This window comes from Physeter macrocephalus, chromosome 15 (assembly GCF_002837175.3).
Source record: "Physeter macrocephalus isolate SW-GA chromosome 15, ASM283717v5, whole genome shotgun sequence".
NCBI lineage: Eukaryota > Metazoa > Chordata > Mammalia > Artiodactyla > Physeteridae > Physeter > Physeter macrocephalus.
In genome coordinates, this window is record NC_041228.1 from 26568991 (window position 1) to 26596528 (window position 27538).

The window sequence follows — 27538 nt, forward strand, 5'->3', positions numbered from 1 at the left end:
TAGAAAGAAGCCATCCCATCATAAACAGACCACAAAATTTGAGGCAAGAAACTCTAGTTGTTTCCAGTTTTTGCTTCAACACAGTAACCATTTAATGCCGTTCAGATAATTTTGCATTTTAGGCTTTCAGGAGCAAAATTCGAACTTCTATTCCTTCACCTAATTTTAGCATCTTTTTGGAGTGAGAATTCACAAGTCTACAAGTCTCCACACTAATTTTGCTTCAGTATTATACAATGTGACACTACACAATTGCCAATGTTGAAGTGTTAGAATCTCATTCATCCATCCATCCATCCATCCATCCTTCCCACAAATGATTACCGATTTCCTATTGCGTGCCAGATAGTCTTCAAGATATTAGAAATGTAATGATGACCAAGACTCTAAGATCCTTGTCCTCAAGGAGTTCACATTCTAGTGGTGGAGACAGTTAATGAAGAGGTAAAAAAAACACATAGAGAAGAAATTTTGATTGTGATGTACTGTTAATGAAACAGACTGGGTGATATTATAGAGACTAGCTGGGTGGGAAGTCAGAAGGTACTTCATTAGACAGGTTGTCATGGAAGGTCCTGAAGAGGTAATTTGAATTGAGACCAAAAAAATGAGAAGGAACCAATCCTGGAAAAGGCAGGGAAGAGAAAAGTCCAGGAAGAGGGAACAAGGAGTTTGGTGCATTGAGGGAACTGAGAAGAGGCCCGGAAAGCTGAGGGCAGAGAAGAATTGATGATGAGGCTGAAGGCAGGTGGAAGTCCGAGCATGTGCAGGATTATAGGCAGGAAACCGACATTAATCTCCAGTGCAATGGAAGCCATCGTGTGCATTAAGCAGGAGATGACCATGATTGGTCTGTGGAGAACAGACTGAATTAGTGATGTTATGTCTTGCTAATATTTACTGAGTGCCTACTAAGTACCAGGTATGTTTAGAATACTAAGCACTTACTTAATGCATTTAATTAACTTAATCTCTTTGAGACAGACACTAATAAGATAGGCATACAAAACCAGCACTAGAGTTTAAGCCACCTCCCTGAGGCCACAGTAAGCCGTGGGTGTGAATCCGAAGAGGCTAACTCCAGAGGCTCCTCCTTAACCCCTATGCTGTGTGACCCCTTTAGGAATGAAGGCTTAGAAGCAATAAACCCACGTGTAGACCACTGTCATAGTAGACATGAGAGATGACAGTGGTTTGGGGTGGTAGTAGAAAAAATTGAGAAAAGGAGATGGATGTGGGATATATTTTGGAAACATAATTGGAAGCATTAAGATATGACAATGAAAAGTAGGAAGGGGTCAAGAATACCTTCTAGGTTCTTTGCTTAAGCAATGGAGAATATGGTGCTGGTCACTTCTGAGTTTGGAGAAAAATGGGTTTATGAGTTTGTGGGGGGTGAAATTAAGAATTCTGGTTTTGATACGTTAAATCTGAGACACAAATTCACCAGGACACTGGAGATATCAAGTAGGCAGTTGGATATGTGAGCCTAAAGCTCAGAGGAGAGGTCCGGTCGGGGAGCATCACCATCCTACAAGTGAGGAATTTAAAGATTTGAGCCCTTGGGGAGGGCAGGAAGAGAGGAGGGCTGAAGACTCAGGCACCGGACACTGTAAGGGGGGAAGGGATGGGGTGGAGCGAACAAAGACTCTCAGAGGGTGGGACCTCAGGAGCCAAGGAGGAAAATCTTTCCTAAGAAAGAAGCTTGTTCAACCGTGTTGAGTGCTGCTGGAAAATCAAGGAAAATGAGGACAGACAAGAGAATGTCATATTCGCCAACGTGGTCACTCACGTGCTTGACAAGGGCAAATTACGGAGATAGGATTTTGGAGAAGTTTTGCTTGTGAAGAGGAGCGGGGAAATAAGATGGCAGGTGCAAGGTGATGAGGGGTCAAAGGGAACTCAATTTCTCTGAAGGATGTGTAAACGCGACCGTATGTGTGTGCCGATGGAGGTGAGCTTGTTAAAGTAACTGGAACGAAGCACCTCCACGAGGACATGCAACCTGCGTCTATAAAAACCAAGTGGAGAACTGAGAAATTATTTAATGAACGTTTCCCTGGTTTCTTGGAGACAAAATAATCATTTCCCATATAAACATTCCCGGGATTTCTGAGCTATTTTGGAGCCTTGAGCGCTCCCATAAAAGTCATTCTGGTGCAGCACGGGGCAGCAAAGGAGTACGTGAAGTGAAGTGAGGTGAGGCAGGTCCATTTCTTCACAGGACTCGTGCTTTCTCTCAAACAAGGGCCTCTACTTGGTTTTCTACCAAGCGCCAAGTTGTCTGATTTGTATGAGCAACCACAGGAGGAATTTGGAGGGGAAAATATCTTGGTCCAAATAGTCAATGTAGTATAATGACACATTATCTAGGAGTTTTGGTGAGGGAGCAGCCGATGCTGAAATTGGGAACCAGGGTGGCTCAGTCTCTGCCAGGAGACAGGTGAGCCCCAGCAGGGGGGTGGGGAATTCTTCTGTCTCGCAAGCTTTTATTTCTCCTGCTCTTTCTTTCACAGGGTTATGATCTTTCCAAAACAGGGATGTTACTAATACTTCTGATCTTCCCTCTTCTTAGTAATATGAGTTTATTTGCAGTTTCTAAGCCATACCTTTATAAAGATTTGTTTTTTTAAGGTTCCTTGTTGGGAGAAGATAGCAGAGAGGGAGAAGGGGAGAGGGAGGGAGGCGAGCTGGAAGGTAGGAAGGAAAGAATAGACACAGAGACAAGACACTAAGAAGCGATCTCTTGATCTCTTGAGAACCTTGTAAGAAGGAAACTGCAAACCACTCTTAGGACACCTGAATTACAGTGAGCTCTTTTGCAGCAATGTAAATCCTTTCCCCCTTCCTTGATTTTTTCTCACTTTGAGAGTTTGAAGATAGTGCTTGTCAAGATGGAGTAAGGCATAAAAACGGAGAAATGTTAAAGAACATTAAGGAAAAAACAATGCTTACTATACAGTTTGTGTAATTGCTACAGGTCAATTTTTTTCTATTTGGAAAAAAGGAATTGTTTTAGGGAACATATGTGAAGCATGGTATTTACTTCACTTTAAAGAAAAGGTACAAAGAAAGAAGAGAGAGAGAGAGAGAAATACGCGCCGGAACAAGTTAGTTCCAGTGACATTCACAAAATGAAATTCTGAATTTTGAAAGTTAGCCTCAGAGATGAAACGGCCATTCACAGAAGAATGGCTGAATAAATGAAGGCCCCCCAAACAGTGCAATACGAGTTGTCATTACAATGAATGGGGGCACTTCTATGTACTGACAAGCAGTGACAGGTACAGGGGCTGCCCGAACACACATTCCTGGAGGTCAGGAGTCCTGTCAGGGCTGTTCATCCCTCTAGTTGAGCTCCTAAGATAGCACCTTGCCCACAACAGGCGTTCAGGAACTATTTACTTAAATAAACAGACAGGGTCACAGGTCAGTACAGCATGGTCTCACTTGGGCAAAAAGCAAAACAAGATTGATCCTATAAATGTGACTACATCCACTCTGACATATGTGTTTGCACATGGTTATTAGTTTTGAGCTGAGAATATATAATAATTAGCATTAAGGAAAAGATAATCCTCACAAACACCTCAGAATACATAGAAGGGCAGGTTAAGGTCCACAGGGTCTCAAGAATTCTGAGAATTGGGTCAGCGTCTAAGATGAGTCCTACCTTCAGGGACTCCCACACTAAAGAGGAGAGAATAAGACGAAGCCAGCCAGGAAAGAGGAGGCGTCTTGTGAAAATTCACACGGAGCAGGGAAAAGCTGAAGGATGGGTCTCTAGGGGATGGGCGTGAGTGCTGGTCAAGCCCCCATCATGGGCACTGGCAAGTTTGGTTTGGGTTCCCTCAAAAGAGGGAGCAGTCAGCCCAACGAGACTGGCTTCCTGGAGCCAGAAAGTGTAACCCCGGGCAGCGAGTGGAGGGCGGGCACCAGGAACATCCAGCAATGCGCAGAGCAGCTGGGCAGGATCTCGGCTCTGGCAGACGAGGGGCTGCACTGGGTCTCCAGAGCAGGAGATGCCACAGTCCAAGCCCGACAGCGGCGGAGGTTTAGGGCGGTTACTGTGAACAGGCACCAGCAAAGCCACCTTACAATACAGGCACGCCCAGCAGCCTTGTGGACCCCAAGTGCATGCATCTCCCCTGGGGTTTCTCAGAGTAAAATCCACCTGGGCGGCGGGGTGGGGTGGTGGCCAGGGTGAAGCTGAGTCCTGGGAAAGGTGGGTATGTGGCTTTGGGCCGGATTCCTTCTTGACCCTAAACTGGGCTGCTGTGATCTAGATGAAGTGGGTGCCGTTTACTGGGAAGGGAATTCAGGGGGGATGAAGAGGTGAAGACAAAGAATCCACCGTAAGATTTGGTGGAGGGCACTGTGAACTTGGCAGGTGTCACTTCAGTGGAATAGGAGGAGGAAAGCCTGATGGGAGTTGAATAAACAGAGCTCAGGCATCACTTCCTCCAGAAAGCTTTGCTGATACCCCAACCTTCCAGTTCTCCCACCACGACACACAAAGCGTGTGCACACCTCACACACTCATATACACTCATACACATGTATATCACTCATGACATATACACACACACACACACACCAATCACACACACACACATGCACCTCACACACACACCTCACACATATACACACAAAAAAGTAAACAAATAAAAAATAAACCGGGCTGCTGTTTTTCTCCTGGTTTCCGAGTACCAACTCTTGAGTGGGGTATTTTCTGATTTTCTTAGCAAGAGAGCTCTCTTCTAGCTACCACAGCACTGGAGGCACGGTCCTGTTACGCAAATGACTCTGACATTTAGAGACGCTGAACTCCTCTGGACAGGAATGTTTCCTTCACTGAATAAACCTATTACATTGAGTACTGGGTACCGTTCTAGTTGTTTTACTTCCCCAGCAACTAAGTATCCTGCTCTCAATGCATTAAATGAATGAAAATATTTCATTTGTCCTATTCTCCTAATTATACCTTCTACCAAATTCCAATAAATACTCATTAAGCAACCACTGTGTGTCAGGTATGGTGCAAGGAACTATAGTGTTCCTGCCTTCATGGAGCTTACAGTCTACTGGAGAGTCAGGTAACTATGAAAATTTCAAACCAGGTCACGCGGTCTGATAGAGGAAGCATAAAGAAGAAGCACCTAACCTAGACTGTGAAATGTATCCTTCAGCTACCTACCCTGACCTATGAATAAACTTACCTATATTCACCTCAGGCCTTTCTTTTCTTCCCGTATGTGTCTTTCTTGGTCTATCTTGGTCTTATTACAAAGTTATCACTTCTCTACTATTTTCAATCTCTCTCTCTCTTTTTTCTTGTCTATTTTCCCTCAACTTTATCAAAATGTCTGTGCTTTGATAAACACCCTATCTTTACTTTAAATGCAACACTTGTTTTTATGCTATTTTCTCTTTCCCATCCCTGTTAAGCTTTTAAAAAAAGTTGTCTACACCCTATTTTGTACCTCCCATTCACATCTCAGCCTGGTGCAATCCGGCGTCCATCCCCACAGCTTTCTGGGACTGTTTCTGCCCAGGACCCCTGATAACCTAGTGGTCTCATCCTTGAGCACTTTTACATACACACCTTACTTACTCTTGCTGCGACCGACATCTGAACCTGTTGGCTGCTTTCTTCTGGGAACGCACTCGTCCTTTGGGATTGGAGACACGCTCACTCCTGGCTCACCTCCTCCCCCCTGTTGCTTGTTCTCAGATGCCTCGGTGTCCTTTTTCTGAGTCCTCTCGTTTTATCTCAGAGTTCTAGCCAGGGTCCTCTAACCTTCTTCCTCCATGTTCTCCCCTTGTGTAATAACAGCCATCCCCCATATTTAGAAAGTTTGCTTTACAAAAACAAAGTTTGCTTTTCACTTTCAGGAAAGACCTACGTTCGCACTGTTTTCAATAACCGAAAGAAATCCGAAGAGAATGTTTGCTTTTATGAAAAAACGCAAATATCGAAAATAGCATTCAGCATCTGTTTTGTATCGATCTGTTGTAGAGGTAGCGTGCAGCCCGAGCAGTGAGTGTGGCCGCAGAGCTGGTCCTCCAGGAACTACAACTCGGCATCTCAGCATCAAGCTGCCAGAGCTTTGAACTGTGTCTGTTGCATCTGTGCTTTACCTTAATTTGGGCATCCGTTAGCAAGACGTGTCCTAAGGTGACTGCTTCTTCGCTCTATGCCATTTCTGCTTTCAAAAGGTTTCCTAGGATGTTCTACTTTAAGATAATGGGGAAACCTGTATCATCAAGTCCCTTCACTTCAGCTACCAACATCTCTGACTTCTCTTCACAGCTCCAGACCTTTATCTCAAATGCAACAAAGCCTAATCTGAACTCAATCACCAGACTCATCCTTCTCCCCAGTCCTGCTCCTCCCTTTGGGTTCGTCCAGTGGAAATTTAGACACCATTCCACTTGTAATTGGTGATTCAGACACATATGTTCTGGGGTCAACCCTCACACATATTATTTTATCATTTTTCACTTAGACTGTCACCACAATGGCCTTCAGACCAGGCAGCCTCCTCCGCGTCATTCCCTGTTTCCTCCTATCCACTCTCCAACATGGAATTAGAAAGATTTTTCTAAATTATAAATCTAGTCATAAACCAGACCACCCTTCCCTGCTGAAAACCCTTCACTGGTTCTGGAAGATGTTTAGCAATTGCAAAATGGCAGCCCGTGTGCCATAATCCAACTACTTATGCGTGCTATTGGGCCCAGATAGTAAGAAAAAAAAAGCTGAATTTTAAGAATTCTGAATATTGTTAGAAGGGGCACACACTGTCCAGCTCTAGACTCTAATTCTATTGTTATCTCTCCAGGTGGCCTCACTCTTTACGTTACTGGTCCAGCTCCTGTATAGACCCTGGATCTCAGGGGTCAAGTTTTTCACACAGAAAACAAAGCCGTTCCTGACCTGGCCCTGCTCACCTTTCTAATCTCATTTCATGCTTTTAACTCAGGTCTGCTGATGCCAAGGCTCATGTTTATCTACTACACCACACTAATGAATGCTACTTCTTTGAACCCTTGGGCTTATGAAATGTGAGAGGCCAACGCAGATAATAAATGCAGCAACAAACGCAAATGACAAGGAAGGAGTATGTGTGGAGTGGGTGTGGGTAAGAGGGCCAGACACAAAATCAGTGAGATAAAGTCAGTTGTGTGGGAAACACATCCAAAGATGTGTCATCCCATTTATTTTGGTGTCAGGGTTAAGGCAGGAAAATAATTGATTTTTCCAGTCCCTGTGTTTTATTCATCTTTGTAGCCTTAGCCTGATCCTTAGCAGGCACTGAATAGATGCTTATCGGGTAATACATTTTTGTGGACATTTGCAAGAAGTTGAATGTCCTGCTACTCCCAGGCCTCAGTTTCTCTTTTTTCCATCTCTCTCGGTATACCTACTGATGTTGTACCCAGTACACCTGCTTTCAGTGTACCCCAGATAATCCTAATACCAAAGTAAGTAAATGAAAAAGAATTAAAAGTATGGCTAGAGATAGTAAAGCCAGAGAGAGGATTCCATAGGAAAATAAAGGAAGGAAATGTTTTCTCCTCCCTTTTGCTTTTCTACCACTTGAGCACAAGTTAAACCCATTATGTAGACATAAATAATATTATTGCTAAGACTAATGGCATAGGAATTGTAAATATAGAGTGAGAAGCTATAATTTCCAGGGAATGTGGAAGCGTCTTCCTTGCCTCATGCTATGGGTTTAAACACCTTGGCTGGCCACCATTTCTGCCATCTTTGATCCTTGTTCCTCTTGGGATGCCAGTGGGGCATACCCCTCCCATCCCTCATACAAAAATCTCCAAACACATACAGAACACAAAGCATGAGGCTCAGACTTCAGGAGGCAAAAGAGTCATCCAGAAAGCCTATAAGATACGGCTTCCTGGGCCCTCCCATCCTGAGACAATAGGCTCGGGTGGTGCCAAGGCATCTGCATTTTAAACAAGTTTTCCTGGGGATTCAAAAGCAGACAAACAAAATTTCTCGGAAATTGAAAAACAATGTCATAAACCTGAGTATTGTACAACATAAAGGATTTTCATGTTAAGTACCATGATTTGCTCTCAGGCATGGTCCAATCCCAACATGATTATCTTTTACTGTTCCCATTGCTAAGTAATTTTTTAATTAAATGTCAAAAATTTTGCTCTTGTCCCCCTGATTGCAGTTACCACATCCTCAAAGAAACATTGTCTGTGTGCCCTTCATTTGTAACCTATTTCATTGGGTACTTTTTTCTGACACTAAGGCAGCTAAGCACTTGAAATATATATTATGCAACAGTGCCTAGGTCCCACGCTCATTAAAATGATACTAAATTCTCAGGGTTTTTGTTTTTTTTCCTCACAGCATGTTGGCAGTCATTCACTTATAGTGTAATTCAGTATTGCAGCCCACTCCAATCAGTTCATCTCAACTCTGATCATTATGTTCAAAGGCTGACTCTATCCAGATGCCAAGTTTCCTCAACTGGACAAAAGCATAGCAGAAGTATTTCTGTTTGGCAAAGGCCAGGCAAATTTTTGGAGGCATTATCGTGCCACGGCAGGGCACTAGTCAGGTTATGATTTGCCATAATTGTTCTTCCCACCAACAGCAACAATGGTTACCTCTAGGTCACTGGCACTCAAAGAAGGATTCCTCCTCGGCCACTGTAACCACCAAAGTACTTTCTGCAAACACCCTACTCAGGATTAGACTGCGAAGAATCTTGGATTCTGTCTGTTCAGCTGATTGATCTGGTACGTGTTTCTTAATGGGTTAAGTCATAAACTTGACTGTGTATGTGCGTGCACATTAGAAACATGGCTATAACTCAGGGAAATCACTAGTCTCCCATAAAACCATCAGGGCATGGTATGCATCATTTCCCCCACCTGCCATGTTTACAAGGCACCCCAAGGAGAACTAGCCTAAAACCGGGCAATCCATCTGCCTCCTAGTTCTAAGGGGTAATTATTGCCTCATCTGAGCAAAGAGAAATGTATGTCATGCTGCTGACCACGTCAGGTGACTGCTCTATGGGACTGACTTGCCCAGGTCATTAGCTTTTCTAATAGAGGCTGGAGTTGTGGCACGGCAAACACGCAAACACAATGCACTATCAACAAAAAACGGGGAGAAAAATGCACAGAGGCCTAGATTCATTGGGCCACACCCAGAACACAAATCACAAATGGGGTTTTTATCACTTCTCGTGGGCATGTTAAAACAGGAAACATGGGGAGGGAGAGTGAGAGGGAAGGAAGGTAGGGTGATTTGATGCCAAAATATTGGTTAGAAAAAAAACTGACTAAAAATAAAAGAGAGAACATGAAAGCAGGGTTTGGTTTTGTTTTGTTTTCTATTAACTTACTAGTAACTGTACTTCCTTATGTATTCTTTTTCTTTTTTTCTAAGAAAGCATTAGTTAACATTCATTAAGAACGTACAATGTTTTCCTTGCCATGCACACAAAATAGGGCCTGGTCTCCAATACAATATAAGCTTAACTGTGCCCACCTGAGGTCATAGTGACTAAGACCCAGTACAAGTTGTAAGGAATAGACTCTTTTAACAGGAGAATGACGTCCAAGTGCAAAATGACACGTGCTGATGAAATGCACAAAACATATGCATCTCTTCAGAGAAATTCTGCTAATAAGAAGCTATTAAAAGAAAAGCTCTGGGGACACGCCCTCAATGAATTGCAAAAGGTCACATACAGCTTCTTCCCTCTGAAATGAGATAGAGACAACATACAAATTAGCACATAGAATATCACATCATTAAATGTTCCTCTCAAGGCTCCTGTGGGAAGGAAAAGGAGAAGGCAGTGGAGGGAGGAAAGGAAAAGTAGGTAAAAACGGACAGGTCACTCTGAAAATAGCACCCGGGCTTTTAATTTCACAGACCAGTAAAAATTAAAGGAAAAACATGAGGGTGAGGGTGGAGGCCATTTCAACATAGAGTTGTCATTTATTTTGCTGAAGTACAACTCCAACCACTGTTTGGATTTTTTTGTTATAATACAAATGATAGGAAAGCCAGTCTCTCAAAATAAAGGATAGTCCTTTATACTAAGTAAAGTTAACTTTATGTAAACTCAATGAATTATCCTTCTTTTAAAAACTGAGTATCTTAGGACATTTGATGCTCTTCACAATTAATACAGCCTTTGATACAGATTTAGGGAAAGACTCCAGCTTGCAGTTTTAAAACTGTAGTTTTCAAATTAAATTGCATTGTGTTTGAGTAACATCTTCATCTCTAATTTCACTATCAGATTGTAAGAACCCCTCTAACTCTTCATGCCCTCTTTCACATTAGTGAATGTGATGATTTATAAAGAAAACAAACTAATGCACAACAATCACAGTAAGGTTATGAAGTTACAGCAGCAACAGACATCTCTAAATTATCTGAGTTTCATTCTAGCAGAGGATGGTAGTTTTCAGATTTGCACGTACCTTGCTCTCTGACCTAACTGCCATGATAACCAGCACGTATTGCAGCTTCAGTGTTGAAGCGGCTGGACTAAAACTGGCTATTTCCCCCTGCTGGTTGGACACGTTGTACAGTCTCTACCTCACTGCCTGCAGCTTTAATACTCCCCCACAGCACTCAACCCATTTATCTCCCATCCACCAACTGACCTCCTAAAGCATCATTAACATGCCCCCCAAAGACCTTGCTCCTGTCAATTTTAGTCAGCACAGCACTCAAAAGCCGTCATGGGGCTTTACCAGGGCTCTTAGGAAAGGAAAGCAAAGAACGACAAGGCATCAACCCAAACCTTGGGGAACAGCCAGGCAGGGAGATGAGACCCAGGAACAGAGGATTCAAGGCTAGAGATCGAAAGGCGGGTTTATAGACACCCGTCGCTAGATGCTTCTGCCACGCAATTCTCAACTAGCTAATACGGCAGAAAGATCAATATCTACTTTCTATTTTCATGTACAGCATTACAGCCTTAGTGGGAGACAGGTCTCCTGGGAAGGAGGGTTCATCCAGGAAACGGGTCTTGGAAAGAATGATTCATGGCCAAAATCAACAATTTTATTTGTTTGCCAAATATATTTTCTAAGATCTATTTGGGGACTTTTTCTTTTGTTTTGACCAACTTTTTCTGTTTTGCTGGTAACACTGCTCACCGTGAAGTCAGTCAGAGAGAGAATGATTATGTGGAGAGAATTTCAGGAATAAATGTGGAACTGAGTTATGTAAACAAAGCCGTGTCAGTGTGAAATGATATTCCCCTGGGTTCATCCACATTCAACCAGAGTGATTCCTGAACTCCAAAATGGAGTGAAAGTAAACAGCATTACTTTCTGCAAATACGACTCTGGGTTTTAGGAATCTTAACTGCTCCAGCAGTTTTCCTTTTTTTTTTCTTCCTGGGAGAGTGTCAAGCAAACCATCAGCGGGTTTCCATTTTACACTGGATTCAACAACATGTTTTAAAATACACTACTTTGATGGAATTTTTTCAAAACCAAGTAGAGAATCTGAAGCATTGTAGAGAAAAAAAATATAAAAATAAGCAGCACAGTATTTCTAATATACAACTTATGCATTGGGTGGGATTATTTTGTGAAAGTATATAATAAATCTAAAGCTACACTTTTAAAATCCCTGAAAATGTAATCACCAATACTAAATACAATGGAATATTGTATCCTGCTAAATTAGGGCATTAATCATAGCACCTTGATTCATATGTCACTTTTCATGCATGTGTTAACCTTCAAATTACATTTTCCCTAAATAAATTCTAAAACTTATCCTCTGTGAAACATTCTTCATGAATCATAAGACAGTCACTCCTTTAAATTTTACCCAAATTCCTAATACTTCTCAAAGAATACAAGTCCTTCTAAGTCATGTGCTTCAATTTGTATAATAGGCTCTGTCAAGAGGTAACGGTGGCATCTCCAGGAAGAGATTTATGCCTTTACCAAATATACTCACAACTCTAAGGAAACTTCCTCAAACATGTATCGAAACTGACATAAGTTCTTTGTATTAAGAAACATCATTTATTAAGCACCTCTACAGGCCAGGACCTGCACTAGGAATATACTTAGGTACGTGGTCTCTCGCAACCTCTCGGCTACTCTACAAGGTAGGTATTATCATCCCATTTTATGGATGTAACAACTGAGGCTTAAGGAGATTAAGCGACTTGCCCAAGGTCACACAGCTTGTAAGGGGTAGAAAGGCCAGGGATTCCGGCCCAGGCCTGTAAGGTTACAAAGCCTGTGCTCTTTCCCTCTAAAATACAAGGTCAGGCTGGTCCTGGGAAATAAACCACCTTGATCCTGACCTCATTCATTAGGACTTGCTTTATCTTTGAGGATTCCATTAACAGAAGTACACAGGCTTACAAAGATTGCTAGTATAAAATGTAAGCTACTTTTTCCAGATTTAACGAAGGAATACATTTTACAAACAGTCATAGAAGCAAGGAGTTAGATTTCACATAGTAAATTATCAACTAGAATAACATATAAAAACAGGTATCAAATTTCATTAGGTTGAACCATTTGAAACTGCTGTGTTCGTAGGTCAAAACAGCCAAAAAGATGCAACCTCATATCATTCATCCTAATAACTAACGTCCAGTCCTAGACTCTAAGGGGCCCGCTCCAGATGCATTTACAATGCCGGGCAATACACTTCCTGCCTTCATTCCCGCGGGTACTGTACCTGAGCAGAAGCTGTTGCTGCTAATGGTCCTCGCTGAGCGCCCAGAGCTGCTGGGGTTGAACTCTCTGCTCTCTTCCTCCGAGAAGGGAGACTCAGAGGCTGGGGACACTTGGTGCTGCTGCCGAGGCAGATGGGGCCGAAGAATCAAACGGGGAATCCGGCTTCTGGAAATCTCCTTCTCATGATGCTGCACTCTCTGCTCCTTCTCCAAATTGGACATCAGAAATAAAACAAAAGAACATTTGTTGCCCCCTCTGAACTCCAGTCTGCTTCTGGGCTCAGTTTCTAAGAAGTCACATTTCTGAATATTGAAGCTTCACAGAGTAGTCCTTGTTTCAGTAGCTAAAATGAACTCCAAAACTCTTCTACTCAGCTAAGCCTTCTAATTTACTGAAGAGCACACACTCCACCACGGATGTACTTACACACACACACACACACACACACACACACACACAGGCACACTTCCAGCCGCTAGCAGAAAGGCTATTCCATTCTCTCATGCAGTTCCTAACTCACCTTCTCATTCTGGCTTTTCCTATCACATTTAAGCTTTCCGCTCTCTCAAAGGCTCTTCATAACTCACAGCACACTCCGGCTTATTACTTGATTTCCTCCAGACTTCCATTTTGCTTTCCCTGAATTAGCTGTGATACTTTCACTTCTGTTTTCCTGTCTCCTCACAAAGTAGATTCCTATACCTGAAACAATTCTTTCCTGATAGATCATGCAGCCTGATCTTTCAAATCCCCTCTCTTCCGGCCAGGATTTTAATTATTCATTAATATCCTGGTACACAAGGCTTGTTGCCAACAGAAAAGCAAACAAAAATCCAATACCCGGTAAGATGGCTCCACCTTTTACATCATGTCTAGCTTTTGTTTTCCTTACAGGTCACCTATATGAAGAGATTTTTCTCTCTCTCTCTCCTTCAAAACACAGAATTAAATGCAGAGGGCCGTGCCTTCCTTGGCTTTAAAAATGCCTAAAAAGCAGTAGTTTAGCAATATTTTTCTATTTTTAAAGTGCTTTCCCAACCATTATCGTGTTTAATCTTTACAACCGAGGCCATGGGGAGGACACTAATTTGTGTCCCTGTTTACAGATGAGGAAACTGAGGCTACAAGAGGCAAAGATGCTTAGCCAAACTGCTGCACATCATCTAGAAGCAGAACGGGCCTGCAGTCAGTCCAGTGCTTTTCGGGGTCACCACCACCCTCCCTTATTAAAATGGACTCCTAGGAGGAGCTCTTCGCAAAAAAACCCACTGCTCACTCCAACCTCTGCAATTGAAAAAGGGCTTTGGATTAGGTAACAAACACTCTTTGGAAACATGACCTCCTGCTCATTTCCACGCGGCTTACCAGGAAGGGTCGCTGCCAAAGTAAACACCTCTGGGAGGCCCTCACAGTGCAGGAATTGAAGGGAAAGCCCCAGCCGCGGGTAAGTCCCGCGGTCGCTCAGGCATCCACCCTGTCCAGGGGAGAAAGCCGCACCCAGCCTCGGGGTTTGTTCTGCACATCAGTCACCCAGCAGGTATCACCCGTCGGCCACTCCGCTCGGCACAAGGCAGACCCTGAACCAATGCTGGAGTCCTTATTTCTCAGTCCCCAATACCTCAAATCCTTTTTTATCCACATCACACACAGAGGACATCGACTGAGAGCTAGCTCCCAAATCTCCAATTTCAGGGCATGGGATTAACCATTCAGAGTCAATCTTTTTAATCCTCGGGTCAACCTCCAAACACAGTGTCACCTGCCCATCTCCCAGGTCTCATCACCTGAGCAACTGTCCCCTGCTTTCTCACGGTGCCCACCCCCGCCTTGTCCCCGTTTACCACAACTCTAAACGTCACCCCTCCAGCTCTCACCTGACTTCCTTCCCCGCAGTGCACACCACTCCTCTCCCCCCCGGCGCTCGCGGACACTGCCATCCGCGCCCGCAAGACGTGCCCTCCTTACCTTGGTCTCCCGAAGGGGTCCCATCGCGCTGCCGCCCGCCGGCTCCTCGCGCCGCCGCTGCCGCCGTCCAGGAGGAGGCACCTGCGGGCACCGGGGCGAGGAGACTGCGCTGAGCCGGCGCGCTCTGCGGCCGCCGGCTGCTGCGGGGCCGACGCGCCGCCACCGCTGCGGCAGCGCACGCACGGCCCCGAGGGCACGCCCGGCCGCCCCGCCCCGGACGGACACGTGGTGCCACCGCGGCTCCCGCCCCACCCCCCCGACCTCCCTCACCTGCCTGCCCCCTGGGAGGCGCCTCGGCGCGCCCCGCCCGCCCGACTTTGCCGCGGGCCCTGCCCACCAGTTCCGCGCGCCCCTCCTTGTCTGCCGAGCCCGACCCGGAGAGGGCTTGCGGAGGCTCCGAGCATCTCCAGCAGGGTGACGCCCAACACCCCCCTTTTGGCACCTGGTATCGGGTTCGAAGGGGGTGCACGTCGCAGAGAAGAACCCAGAAAAGCTGTGACATCACTGAGAGCCAAACTGTAGAAAGGGAAAGTTTTTGCCTCGCGGCTGCTCCCTGCCCTCTCGGTTTTAAGTCAATTTACAGCTCCCCACACAATTACCTCGCAGGAGAGAGACGGGGCGGTCCCCCTCCACCCGGACCCCAGCCAAGCGTAAGCTGCACGACTGACACAGCATCTGGGTTCCGGAATCTCAAAGGCCGCGATTCTCCTTGGGGGATTTGCATCCGAAGGGCCTGGCGATGGCAGCGCGGCAGCGCAGCGCCGCAGGGACAGAACGAAGAGGCCAGTTCCCGCGGGCTTGGGAAGCCAGGCTGCTTAGGGCGAGAAAGCCTTTTTCTCCAGCTCTGGCCCACAGACGCCCGGGAATGAGTTCCAGGCACGCTGCTCTGGGGACAGCGCACTTGAACTCAGAAAACCGGTTCAAGGCAGCACTCCACTCCCTTCTAGCGAAGTGCCTATGTGCCTAAAGTTCTTGACCTCTCTGAACTTCAAGTTTATCCTCGTTAAATTTGAGGGATAATAATAATAATACCTACGTCAAGCATAGCTAGGAGGATTAGATGAGGAAAACAAAAGAGCAGCTATACCCAGCTGACTGAAGAGAACTTTCCAAAGGGCAGTCAAGTCACGTCCAGCTCTTCCGTTCAGTATTTGCTGAATCCTCTTACGTGACAGACAGAAAAAGCATTTGAGGCAGACAGATTTGTTCAAAATAGCTCAAAAACCTGTTCAACTGAGGACGTGGAATAGGGATCATCCATCGTTTGGGTCATGGGCCTTGATTTATTACACTTATTACTGAAGTTTCATCTGATGATGCAACTCCACATGTATAATAATTTAGATGCCCTTTATTTCAGAATTGGAGAATATTCTAAGTAGCAATGTGGATGGGAAACAGCCCGATCGTTACACCCAGTGTTCTACACGCAAGGACTGTGATCCTTGAAAATGGTTTCTGAACCTCCACCATCTCATTTGTCTGCCCTCCGAAAAGCATTTTTCTGAGTCCTCAACTTTCAAATCTAGGAATGTACAGTGTGAGTCGAGAGAGAGCCTGAAATCAGAGGATCAGTGAAAGCAGTTTGCCTCCTCTATACCCATAAAGAAGTTTTATTCCATACATCTTCATGTCTTTTCAATCTACTCAGATTTGTTAAGTGAAGTTGATAATCTTAGGATTCTTTATTTTGTGGGAAGAGCTGATTAATTCATACTTGTATACCTACAGCTGTCTCAGATACGGACTTCAGGAGAGTGATGTTCCAGGATGATTCCTACAGTCTATTATTTCCACAATTATGAGCCTGAGGACATATACTGTGAGATAGGCTCGAACTGTTAACGTCAAACTGTTAAGGTGCTTCTGAGGTCCCTCCTGAGAATTAAATCTGGGGGCCTAACAGCAGAAACACCCTCCACGGAGGTGTCCAAGTCAGAACCTCAGAATCATTCTTGACTTCTTCTCCCTCATGTGGCCCCGCATAGCAGAAAGCGTGAATGATCTCCACCCTACCCTAGAAATAATGTCTTGAATCGGATTACTTCTGGCCTCTGTTTGACTGCATTATCTTCACTTAGAGCCTAAACCACAAACATCCTGTGTTATTGCAAGAGCGGTCTAACTAAAGTTGTCTTGCTTCCACTCTTGCCTCTTATTCCTTTCTCGCCAGTTTTGCGATTTTTCCACAAGGCCAAATCTAGCCATGCTTCTTCATTAAAACTCATTAATGATTTCTCGGTTGTCCTCCAAGTAATATTCAGACTCCTTAATGTGGCACAAATGCCCTTCATGATCTGGCTTTGTGTGTCTCCCCCATCTCATTTCTTGACACTGCTCTTCTCTGATCCTCCTCCCTCACCACCCCTACCCACCCGCAATCCATCGCCCTTGCCACTCCCCCTCCACATACAAATGGATACCCCTTGAACTGTAGCAATTGCAGTTCTCAGGAGGTACCGTGCTCTCTTTTTCCTCTAGACTGTTGCACACTCTGGTCCCTTTGTCTAGAGCGTTTCTTGCACCTCACCCACCCATCCTCCTCAACTCCTAAAGACACATTAAGTTTCATTTCAGAAACAGCTTCTTCCAGGAAACGTCCCCTGATCCCCCAAGAAGATCAGTCCTTACATACTTCCAGGACACCTGTATTTAATTCACCCCAGGAGAGCTGTTATGATCTTGTATCAGAATCCCCTACTTATTTGTCTGTCTTCACCAGGGATGTAGGCAGTGCCTAGTACAGGTCCTGACACAGTAGAACTCAATATATAACAGTCAAATGAATGAATGCATGAATGAGTGAATTTTCTAACCCCCTAAGGGGCCCATCAGTACAGGATAAAGAACATAGACACAACTTCTGTTTAGAAGATGGCTCAGATAAAGCTGCCTCCAATATTTCTTTGTATTTGATGATGGGGTGTGTGCCTTAAAAAAATCCAACATGTGTTAAGTGAAAGCCTTTACTGCAGAAGTGCAGGCAGTGAGAGGCCGTGCTGCAGCCCTGTTGTCACCATAGCAACCTGCTGAGGGAAAGGCTGATGATTTAGTGTTCAAATGCCTTTTAGCTCTGTACTTTTGGAACCCAAGCCTGTTTTTATGCTGTTCTAAAAGGCAAGTTTTACAAATGCTAATATCTATCTTGCCTTTAATTTCATTCAAGTGTTTCTCACGTCATTAAGTGTCTTATAACGTTTGCATTACACCATCAAAGAGATATAATCAAATACAGTATATTATAGTCATCTTTTATCTGCTTTAAAATATTCTCTGGTTTTGTAATTTTTCCTCTAGAAATGAATGTAATGCTGATTTTTTTTAGAAAATAACTAATTCAGAAGGCTGGAACCCTTCAAGATTATAAATAATATCCCTGCCCAGCCCTGGGAAGAACAGGAGAGATAGGGTATTGTAGGCTGGGAGAAAAGGGATGTTGTTATGTAATTATGGCCCCAAATTTAGGATAAATGATTTGATTCTTTGCCTATGTGAAATTTGTAATTAAGTGATTCATACCTTTTGTTTGCGCACAACTTTATGTTTTCAGAGCCCTTTCACATGTATAATCTTATTTGAGCCTCACAAAAATCCTGGGAGGCATATGTTGTCAATCCCTGAAACCAGGTAAGTCAAAAAGGACAGGTTTTTCTTGATAGGAACCCCCCAGACTGCAAACTTCACAGAAAAGACAATACAAAGGCACTGCCGAAGAGAAAAGGTCTGCACCATTTAACCAAGATACCTCCCCGTCTCCCACATCCGCTCTTCCTCTCAGCTCACCTGCGTATGCTGGGGTCTCTCCCAGACTCAGTCAGGGCTGACAAAGCCCCAGCTCCTAATCCTATCAGCCGCGTGAGCCAGTGCTGCCGTCTGTCTCAGTGACCCGATGTTGGGTGATCCTCACAGCAACAAGGAACAGCTGACGTGCTTTACAACACGTCATGAAGAAAAGAAACTGCATTCTGGGGCATCCTGGGATTTTTTTTTTTTTTTTTTGTGGTGGGGTGGAGACCCATATTTTTCTTACCAGGGAGAAAGCTGCCCGTTTTGCCGTAAGAGCATGTGTGAGTGATCAACTCTCCTCTCATTGTATGTGTTGTTGTTGGTACTATATGGTTAAGGGATTTTGATGTTGTAAAACTGTAATGGGTAGAATTCTGCGGGATCACTCCCTGAGGAGGGGGTCCAGAGAGTACCTGAGGCAGACAGTAGAGTGGGTAACTGAGGCAAGGCTGGCTTGAACCTTTGTTGGGTTCAGAGTGTGTCAATTATCTCTGCTCTGCCAATGAGTTTTCAGTCAGAGATATCTCTCAGACGAAGAACAGGTATGAAAGGAGAGTCCAGGTGAGGAGGTAGAGGTTGGGGGTTGGGGTCTCTGAAGGATGGTAAGGATACAGTCTTCTGCTTGCCTAATGGGGAGTGGACAGGAGGTAATCCTCCCCCAAGCCGTCTGCTGTTGGTGGCCTTTTGTCCATTTGTGAGAATAGGGGAAGATATTAGCCAAAGACACAGGTATGGTGATTGTATTGAGCAAACTGGGGAAACATGGATGGACAAGTCGGTGTTTACTTCTTGGGACAGTCGATTGGAATGATTAAAATCAAGATGCTCTGGAAAGTATGAGTGTAAAGGTTGCCATCCAGATAGGAGAAACCAAGCCTTGACATTTATCTAATGAGATGATTCAAATGATGGGACAAGACAGGGAGATGTGTGTAAGTCTACAGACTTACAGAAAAGGCAAAGGAAGTTCGTTATCTGTAAGGTCAACATAGGAAGGCCTAAATCCAGAGGCTGAATTCTGGACCTGAGAGAAAAGCACCTTCCTTTCCCAGGAGACCAAGAGACCCGAAGGTATGAGAAGGACAGGGCCTTTGAAAGCTACCTGAACCCAGTGGGGTAGCTAGCCTCCTAGAGGGATGAGAAGTGAAGGCTGAGATTCTCCTCAGACTTGGCAGGGGTAGAACAGGTACCTCAGGTTAGAGGCTCTGAGGGATTCATTTAGAATCCCACAGTCTAGGCTCAGAAAAAAATTTATAATCTGCGTTCTCAGGAAGCAGATCTGCGGCTAGATTTGAGTTACATAAAGATAAAAGAATCTGTTCTCCATTATATGATTTATTTCCATGAATTTGCATTTATTTTACTTTCAGTTTTCTAGTAAACATGCTTTCAAATTTTTAACAATAATTCTGCCTTTATTTTTGCTAAAAGATTGGGGGGAAAGGAGGATTTTGAGATTGTCTACTGGAAGGACAAGAGCAATATTGCAAAATGGGGCAGAGCGCCCCTAGGGGCCAACTACTATGATGGCAGCTACAGAAGCCCAGGGGAAACCTGAAAGCACCAGACAGCTGCACTGCTGGTGGCGGGTGGAGGTATTACCTCTGCAGTTGCGGAGCTGAGGACACTTTTGATATCTGCTTTATTTACACCTCCTAGGCCATTCCTATGAACCATTTTCCTTTATTACCAGAAATCTTGTGACCTACTGATTAAACTTAGCCCTTGCTATGTAGTTGTAGCTCCTCTCAAATCCACAGCAGAAAAATCTGTAGGAAGATAAATCCAGAATTTGGGAATCTGGCTTATGTTGTTTCATCTGCCTATGTGTCCTTTCTAGTTATTTCTAGAATGCTGTTTCATCAAAGAGAAAAAATGCTTTAAAAAAAGATAACTTTAATATTTTCTTTTTAAACATTCTAAAACAACATCATTAAAATTTTGGCAATTAAAAGAAAAATATTACTCATCATCTCATTGCCCTAACATCAATTATCCATATTCCTTCTGTTAGCATTTTCGTGTACTTACTTTCAGGCTTATCTACTGTGCATCAAAATAGAGATATGGGTATGGCCATCAGCTGTTACACTATTCATTGTGTTAACACCAAGACTCGCCAGCATCCGAGTTAGACTGGAGTCTGAGATTTCCAGGGATGAGTTTTGTTTTTTTTGTGTGTGTGGTAGGCGGGCCTCTCAGTGTCGTGGCCTCTCCCGTTGCAGGGCACAGGCTCCGGACGCGCAGGCTCAGCGGCCATGGCTCACGGGCCCAGCCGCTCCGCGGCATGTGGGATCTTCCCGGACCGGGGCGCGAACCCGGTTCCCTTGCATCGGCAGGCGGACGCGCAACCACTGTGCCACCAGGGAAGCCCCCAGGGGTGAGTTTTGAGATAAATTTTAAAGGATGAATAGATACTATTATAATTTTGCCTCCTTCGGAATCCCTTTCTCTTGATCTCTCCTCTCTTCTTCTTTCCGCTCCCTTCCCCTCCCTCACCTTGTCCTCCTTCCCCCTCCACCTTATTTCCACTTTGAGAGACTTCTGCTGCCTTAATTGTTAATTAATTAGCTCTATTATTAAAAAATTCAAGAACACCATGTTATACTGCCACCTGTTGGCTCATTAGTAAATTTCTCTTCTGACAGGTAGTTTCTTTGGTTTGCAACAAAGTTTTCATAACAGACCTTAGTAGTGCCTTTATTGAAACTTCCAGCACTTTCAGAAAACTTTCATAGTTTAAGGTTACACAGAACTGAACACCAATGAATAGCATCAATATTCAGTGGGTATAGGATAATGCGCATGTGCTTTGTGGTCCGAAAGACAATAGTCCAAAGCTCCTTTCTTCTTTTTACCTGCCAAGCCACTGTAGACAAGCCAGATAAGTCATATGCAGTCATATTGAGATAGTCCCTACCTTATATATTCCAAAGTGTATTTTTGAAATTAATAGACTTTATTTTTTTTTTTTGAGCAGTTTTAGGTTTACAGAGAAACTAAGCAGAAGGTACAGAGTTCCCATATACCCCTTCACCAAGGTCTACTTTTTTTACTTTTTATCTTTGGGCACCATCCATTCCCTGTCTACCTGATTAATTAAGTACGATTATACTCTACTTCTAAAGAAGGTTCAAGTAAGTGCCTATCAAACGGATCTATACGCCTTAGTCTTCCCCTGCCCTACCCATACCCCTGACCCATTTGGTTTACCTCCGAGGTCTTCTAGATCTCCACGGTTGACTAAACACCAAGACTTCTGGATCCTTCTTGGATAGTCTTAACAGCACTACCTCTCCTCTGGCTTGAAACTGAGCATGGGGAAACCACACAACCCGGAAAATGAATGACATGGCTAGCACTGGCCCTCTAACTGCAGTGGGGTCTCAGGGCTGCCTGCAATCATTTTATGCTCCCTAGTTAACATAAATTCTCTCCTATTCTTTATAGGGTCTATTTGACACCTTCTTTGTATTTCAAACCTACCAGCCTACCACCTCATCTCAGGCTGTGCAGCTGCCCTTCTCTCCTGACTGACTGATGAAATAGAAGCTATTAAGAGAATTCTCTCAGTCTCCTGCCTCCAAACTTATAAATTCACCTACCTCCATCCCATCCTTTCCATGTCCAGCCCTGTAGAATGGAAGTTGTCCCTCTTCTGTACAAGGGTAATTCCTTTAGCTGGGCTTTGGATCCCACTCTTTTCCACCTCTTAAGCAAAGTTATCCCATCAGTTAGTCCTTCAAACTCCCCAGGTTTCTATTTTCTTATCTGAAAAATGGAATAATCACAGTATCTACCTGTGAGCAACAAAGGAGTTACTAAGCATGAAGAACTTGGAAGAGTGCCTAGTATATATTGAGCATTCAGTGAGTGTTAGCTGTTATTATTAGCTATTATACTTTTTTCGGATAACTTTAACCTACTTTTCTATCAGACACTTCACATCAGCATTTAAACATGCTGAAACCTTTCTCAAGGAAATAAGTTACTCTCTGAACTCTTGTATCTTTCTAGTACTACCCAGTTGCTTCTCCCCATTCCTCATAGAACTTCTAAAAAAGAGTCTGTATTCCTGGGTCTCACATTCCCTGTTCCTTCACCCAACCCACTCCACTCATGCACCTGTACCCACCATTCTACCAAACAGCTCTTGCCCAAAGTAAAAATTACTTCCATGTGGTTAAATTAAATGGCTAGTTTTTATCTTAACCTTGATCTCTCATCAGTCTTTGGCATAGATAAACACTCCCACATTTTTGAAACCAAATTTCCTTCTGTAACACAGCCCTCCTGTGTTTTCCCACCAACCCAGTATCCTTTTAGGCCATTTCTTAAATGTTGGTGTTCCTCAGCCTAGCCCTGACCTTCTTATGTTTTCATCCTACCTTCCCTCCCTGGGTAATATCTTTCTTTCCAATTGTTTCAATTACTGTTTATACGCAGATCTTGCATAAATTCTATAAATCTTTATTCCATAACTATCCCATAATCCAACTGGATATCTCAGGGTCCAAAACTCACTGTATTCCAATTGAATTCATCATACTTCCTCTAAAAGCTGATCTTTTTCCTGTGTTCCTTAAGTTAATAAATGCCATCCTCGTGCGGACTCAGGAAGCTGGGTGACACTGTCAACTCTTCTCTCTCTGTCACCTTTACAGCAAATTGGAACCTAACTCATATCTGTTCTACCTCTTAATTATCTTTAAAATGTGTTCATTTTTCTACCATTTCTTGCTGCCTGGATTTCTAACCCTGCGCACAGACTTGTCCCTTCGGTACGTTTTTAAACCATAGCCAGAATGATGTCTTTAAAGCGCAAATCTGATCATCCCCTACCCTGGCCCCAGTTGAAACCCTTCTATGCTCAGTATCTCCCTCAAGATAAAGTTCATACGCTAACTTAGGGCTTACAAAATCTCACATGATCTAATCGTTGCATTCTAACTTTGACTTTCACCAATGGTTTTCCTTCTGTTTACAACACTTCCCAATCTCAAACCTCTACCTTCCACCACCACCAGCCTGTTCCTATTGCCTTCCAGATGTATTCACTGGAAAATCTGATTTGTTAGAGGCATGCAATTTACTCCAGCCTTGAGTGTGAAATAGAAGAGAATGATTTCTGGTCTTGAAATGCTTTCTGCTGGAACTATATGGGTGTATAGTATTATGGCAAGATAAAGCCATATTAAAGATATGGTAAACATAGAAGCTGTGTTAGCTTTTGGGTTTGTTATATGAATTGAAGAGCAATTCAAAAGAATTTTTTAGTGATCAAGTGAAACAATGACTTCCACACTGGTATAACTTCAAAAGCTTCTGCCATAGAAAATACATTTCATCTTATTTATTATAAAATATTAGGCTTAGCTTCATTATTTTAATGAACTCACTTCTCTTAAGTGAGAATTCAAAGAATTCTCTCTGCAAATGTACACCCATGATTCTTTCTTATAGTTTTTCTTCTTGTTTTCCCCTACCACTTATTTGACTTTTATTATTAAAACAGAAAACAATTCTAGATTAGGATTTATAGTTTTAAAAAGACAGTGGCGTTTGTATTTTTAAAAATTCATATGGTTGCATTGCTATCTTTTTATCGTTATAATAAACTCAGTAAAATGCAACCTTTTCAAATAAATATAAGATTTTAGCAGATCTGTTTTGAAACTCGGCAAGATTTTTAATATGATAGTTACTTGGGAAGAGAATATTAGAAAACTCCACATTACAAACGCTTTTAAAATACACTTGAGAGCAGCCAATTTCCTAATGCTTCAGTTACTAAATATAGAAGTGTGAATTTGTTAAGACCAGTGTGCTTATGTCTCCCATGGTAAACAACTCTGTTTCTTTGTATATAAATTACTATTTTTTTCCTGCCTGTGCTGATGTCAGTATTTCTCTCCACAGAGTTCTAAATTCAAAAGTATTTCCATAGAAAAGGACTATATTGAAATATCGCAAATGGAGAATAAACATAGACCTAAGAATCTTCTAGTTTTCATTTTTGGCCTTTAATTATGCAATGATGGATACCTGAAAAATATTGTTTTAAAATAAGAAAATTATTCATCACTATATACAACGGAACCAAAGCAAATAATAATCAGGCAGTTTCTGTAATTTCACCTAAGAATTGCCTTACAGAGTTATACTTTTACGGCTGTAAATCCTATCCTGTGAATTCCACATGTTTTATAAATAAGTGATTTTTTGTGTGTGTGTGTGTGTGTGTGTGTGGTATGCGGGCCTCCCTCTGCTGCGGCCTCTCCCGTTGCGGAGGGCCTCTCCCGTTGTGGAGCACAGGCTCCGGACGCACAGGCCCAGCGGCCATGGCTCACGGGCCCAGCCGCTCCGCGGCATGTGGGATCCTCCCAGACCGGGGCGCGAACTCGGTTCCCCTGCATCGGCAGGTGGACGCGCAACCACTGCGCCACCAGGGAAGCCCAATAAGTGATTTTATTTATTCAACAAATATTCACTGAGCCTTTCTTGGCTATGTACCAAGAACTCCAGTAAATATTAGGAGAAATTTAAATAGTTTGCCTTGGTTGCAGTAATAGGTGTGATGTTTAATTTCATTCTGTGCCCTTGCACGGGGTCCTAAGTAGGGTTTAGACTGTTATATGGCCAAGGAGCATAAAGGTAGAATGAAGAACTCCACCCAAACGAACCCGTGTCCCCTGCATCAGCAGGCGGATTCTCAACCACTGCGCCACCAGGGAAGCCCGGGCAACTTTTAAATAACAAAATAAAATATGATCATCTTAACACTTACAGGATAATGACATGATCTGTTTAATATTAATAATTCATTTTCTATCTTTAAGCTATATTTTAAGAAAGCAAGAATGAAAACACAGAAAAATAAACATGACAAAAGAATGCTACTTATTAATATATGGCATATGCTGTATTTTTTCTTTATAATTAAGAAATATGGTCAAGTGAAAATCAAGCAAGTCTTTTTTTTTCCCCTTGGTTGAATCCCTCGAATTCCTTTTCTACAGAGTGCTGCTATTTCTATAAACATTACATACAGACTAAATGGGCACACAACAACGCTTAATGGTAGGAAATGTACTCACTTCATTTTATTTTGCTCTATTATTACACTTTACTGCAGACTAGTCACTTGTCCATACTTTACAAACATAGGCAGAGGGCTTCCCTGGTGGCGCAGTGGTTGAGAGTCCGCCTGCCGATGCAGGGGACGCGGGTTCATGCCCCGGTCAGGGAAGATCCCACATGCCGCGGAGCGGCTGGGCCCGTGAGCCATGGCCGCTGAGCCTGCGCGTCCGGAGCCTGTGCTCCGCAACGGGAGAGGCCACAAGAGTGAGAGGCCCGCGTACCGCAAAAAAAAAAAAAAAAAAAAAAAACCATAGAGAGAGATAATGGTGATTTACAGAGGGAGTTTGAGCACAAAATGCTGTTTCTTTTTTATCAGAAGGAAGATGGTTCTCCTTCAAAACTGAGGTTTTCTGATGGTCTTTTGCCAAAGGCTAATTTGTTTGTTCTGGTGAGTTTTAGTAAGAAAAGGTTGACAGCATGTCTGCAGTTATATACTCCTGGCATTGGGCCTTCCATAGAAATGTGCATTAGCTAGTCAAGCCCTGTTTCAAGCATTCTATTCCTGTAACCTGACTTCATCCGTTCCTTTCCACTGTTGCCATTGAAACTGGAAATGACTGCAGAATACAAATCATATGATAAATATTGGGGAATATGTCTTTGTAGTTTTTCAGCACCACTGCCAACTTCTTGCCTAGGGAGCTGTGGGAGGCTTTTCAACCTGAAACCTGTGAGCAGTCCCATTCTCTGGCCAAATGGGAAGCAGCCACATGATTTTATTGCAGCAGCCCTTCGAAAGGATGAATAAACATTTCAAGTTCTTTGACTGCACATGCTTTTAAGGCATGCTCATGGTTGGGCCTATATTTATATCCAATAATTTTAAACACTGGGATGCATCTTCTTTATGAATATCCCCAAAATGTGACACACACAGTTTTAAATAACATTGTTATAAATGAGGACTCCTTCCCTAAAATTTTTCATCACAACACTATCCTCCATTTTGTCTGATCCTACTGAAGGATACTAGCTTGGGGTTTCTTTCTGCATTCGCCAGTAAGTCACTGAGTGGAAGACAGTGCCATTTGGAGAGTAGGTCTAACATCTCAATGATGCGTAGAGGTGTAGGACAAATTTTGCTAGTTAGCACTGGATACTCACCTGTAGGCCTGAACTTATGATTTTCTCAGTGACCATGCTTTTAAACAGAGGCTCTCACACAGGGAATCTATGAAGGAGGGCTGTGTCTGCCCTGTTTTTATGCTCTAACCAGTGCATTCCATCTGCTTTCTTCAGTGTTGTTAAGCAGTCTTTCACAAAATCTGCTAGTTTTTTTTTTTTAACATCTTTATTGGGGTATAATTGCTTTACAATGGTGTGTTAGTTTCTGCTTTATAACAAAGTGAGTCAGCTATACATATGCATATATCCCCATATCGCCTCAAAAATATGGAACGCTTCACGAATTTGCGTGTCATCCTTGCGCAGAGGCCGTGCTAATCTTCTCTGTATCGTTCCAATTTTAGTATATGTGCTGCCGAAGCGAGCACTCTGCTAAAGTTTTTAATTCACAAAGACAAATGAGAGCTGTTTGATATAAGTTATAAAGAGAGGTAAGTGTGGCAAAAAGGTCAACAAAGCCAGTGTTTTACAGGCTTTCGAAGCTGCTAGCTCTCTAAATGGTGACTAAGATGAAGGTATTGAAACTCAGAAGGGCATTTCCTGCTTGAGCAGGTCAGGGACTTCTCCATTTGGAGAGTAGAGTTAATACCCATTAAACCAATATGCTTGTTATTTACATCTCCACTCCAAGCTCTGAGACTGTGTTAAGAATTATATTTTCTTCAAACCTTGTATTCACCTGCTTGGTCTCTGTTAAACTCAATAGCTTAACATTTGGCAAGGGAGACTTACCCACATAGAATGTATACATCATTTCATGGTCACCAAGCACTTGTATTTTCAGACCTGTTAA

General features: G+C 43.3%; 1 protein-coding gene and 1 non-coding gene across 9 annotated transcripts in view; both read right to left on the reverse strand.

Moving 5' to 3' along the window:
* SYBU (syntabulin) overlaps window positions 1–14835 on the reverse strand; it is a 72916-nt gene extending 58081 nt beyond the window's left edge. For 3 of the 8 annotated variants that reach the window (XM_028500805.2, XM_028500801.2, XM_028500799.2), the window contains exons 1-2: window positions 14695–14816; window positions 12731–12932 (exon numbers count right to left, since the gene is read on the reverse strand). In XM_028500805.2, coding sequence (XP_028356606.1) covers window positions 12731–12932; window positions 14695–14718 — 226 coding nt within the window. In that variant the 5' untranslated portion in view covers window positions 14719–14816. Of the gene's footprint in view, window positions 1–12730; window positions 12936–14603; window positions 14628–14694 lie in introns of those variants that run through there. The other 5 variants (XM_028500804.2, XM_028500798.2, XM_055091273.1 and 2 more) reach the window with 3 other exon arrangements.
* Window positions 14836–27006: 12171 nt separating this feature from the next.
* Window positions 27007–27113, reverse strand: LOC112066421 (U6 spliceosomal RNA). The gene has a single exon (XR_002892642.1). It is a non-coding gene; the product is annotated as a U6 spliceosomal RNA (small nuclear RNA).
* Between the last annotated feature and the right edge of the window lie 425 nt (window positions 27114–27538).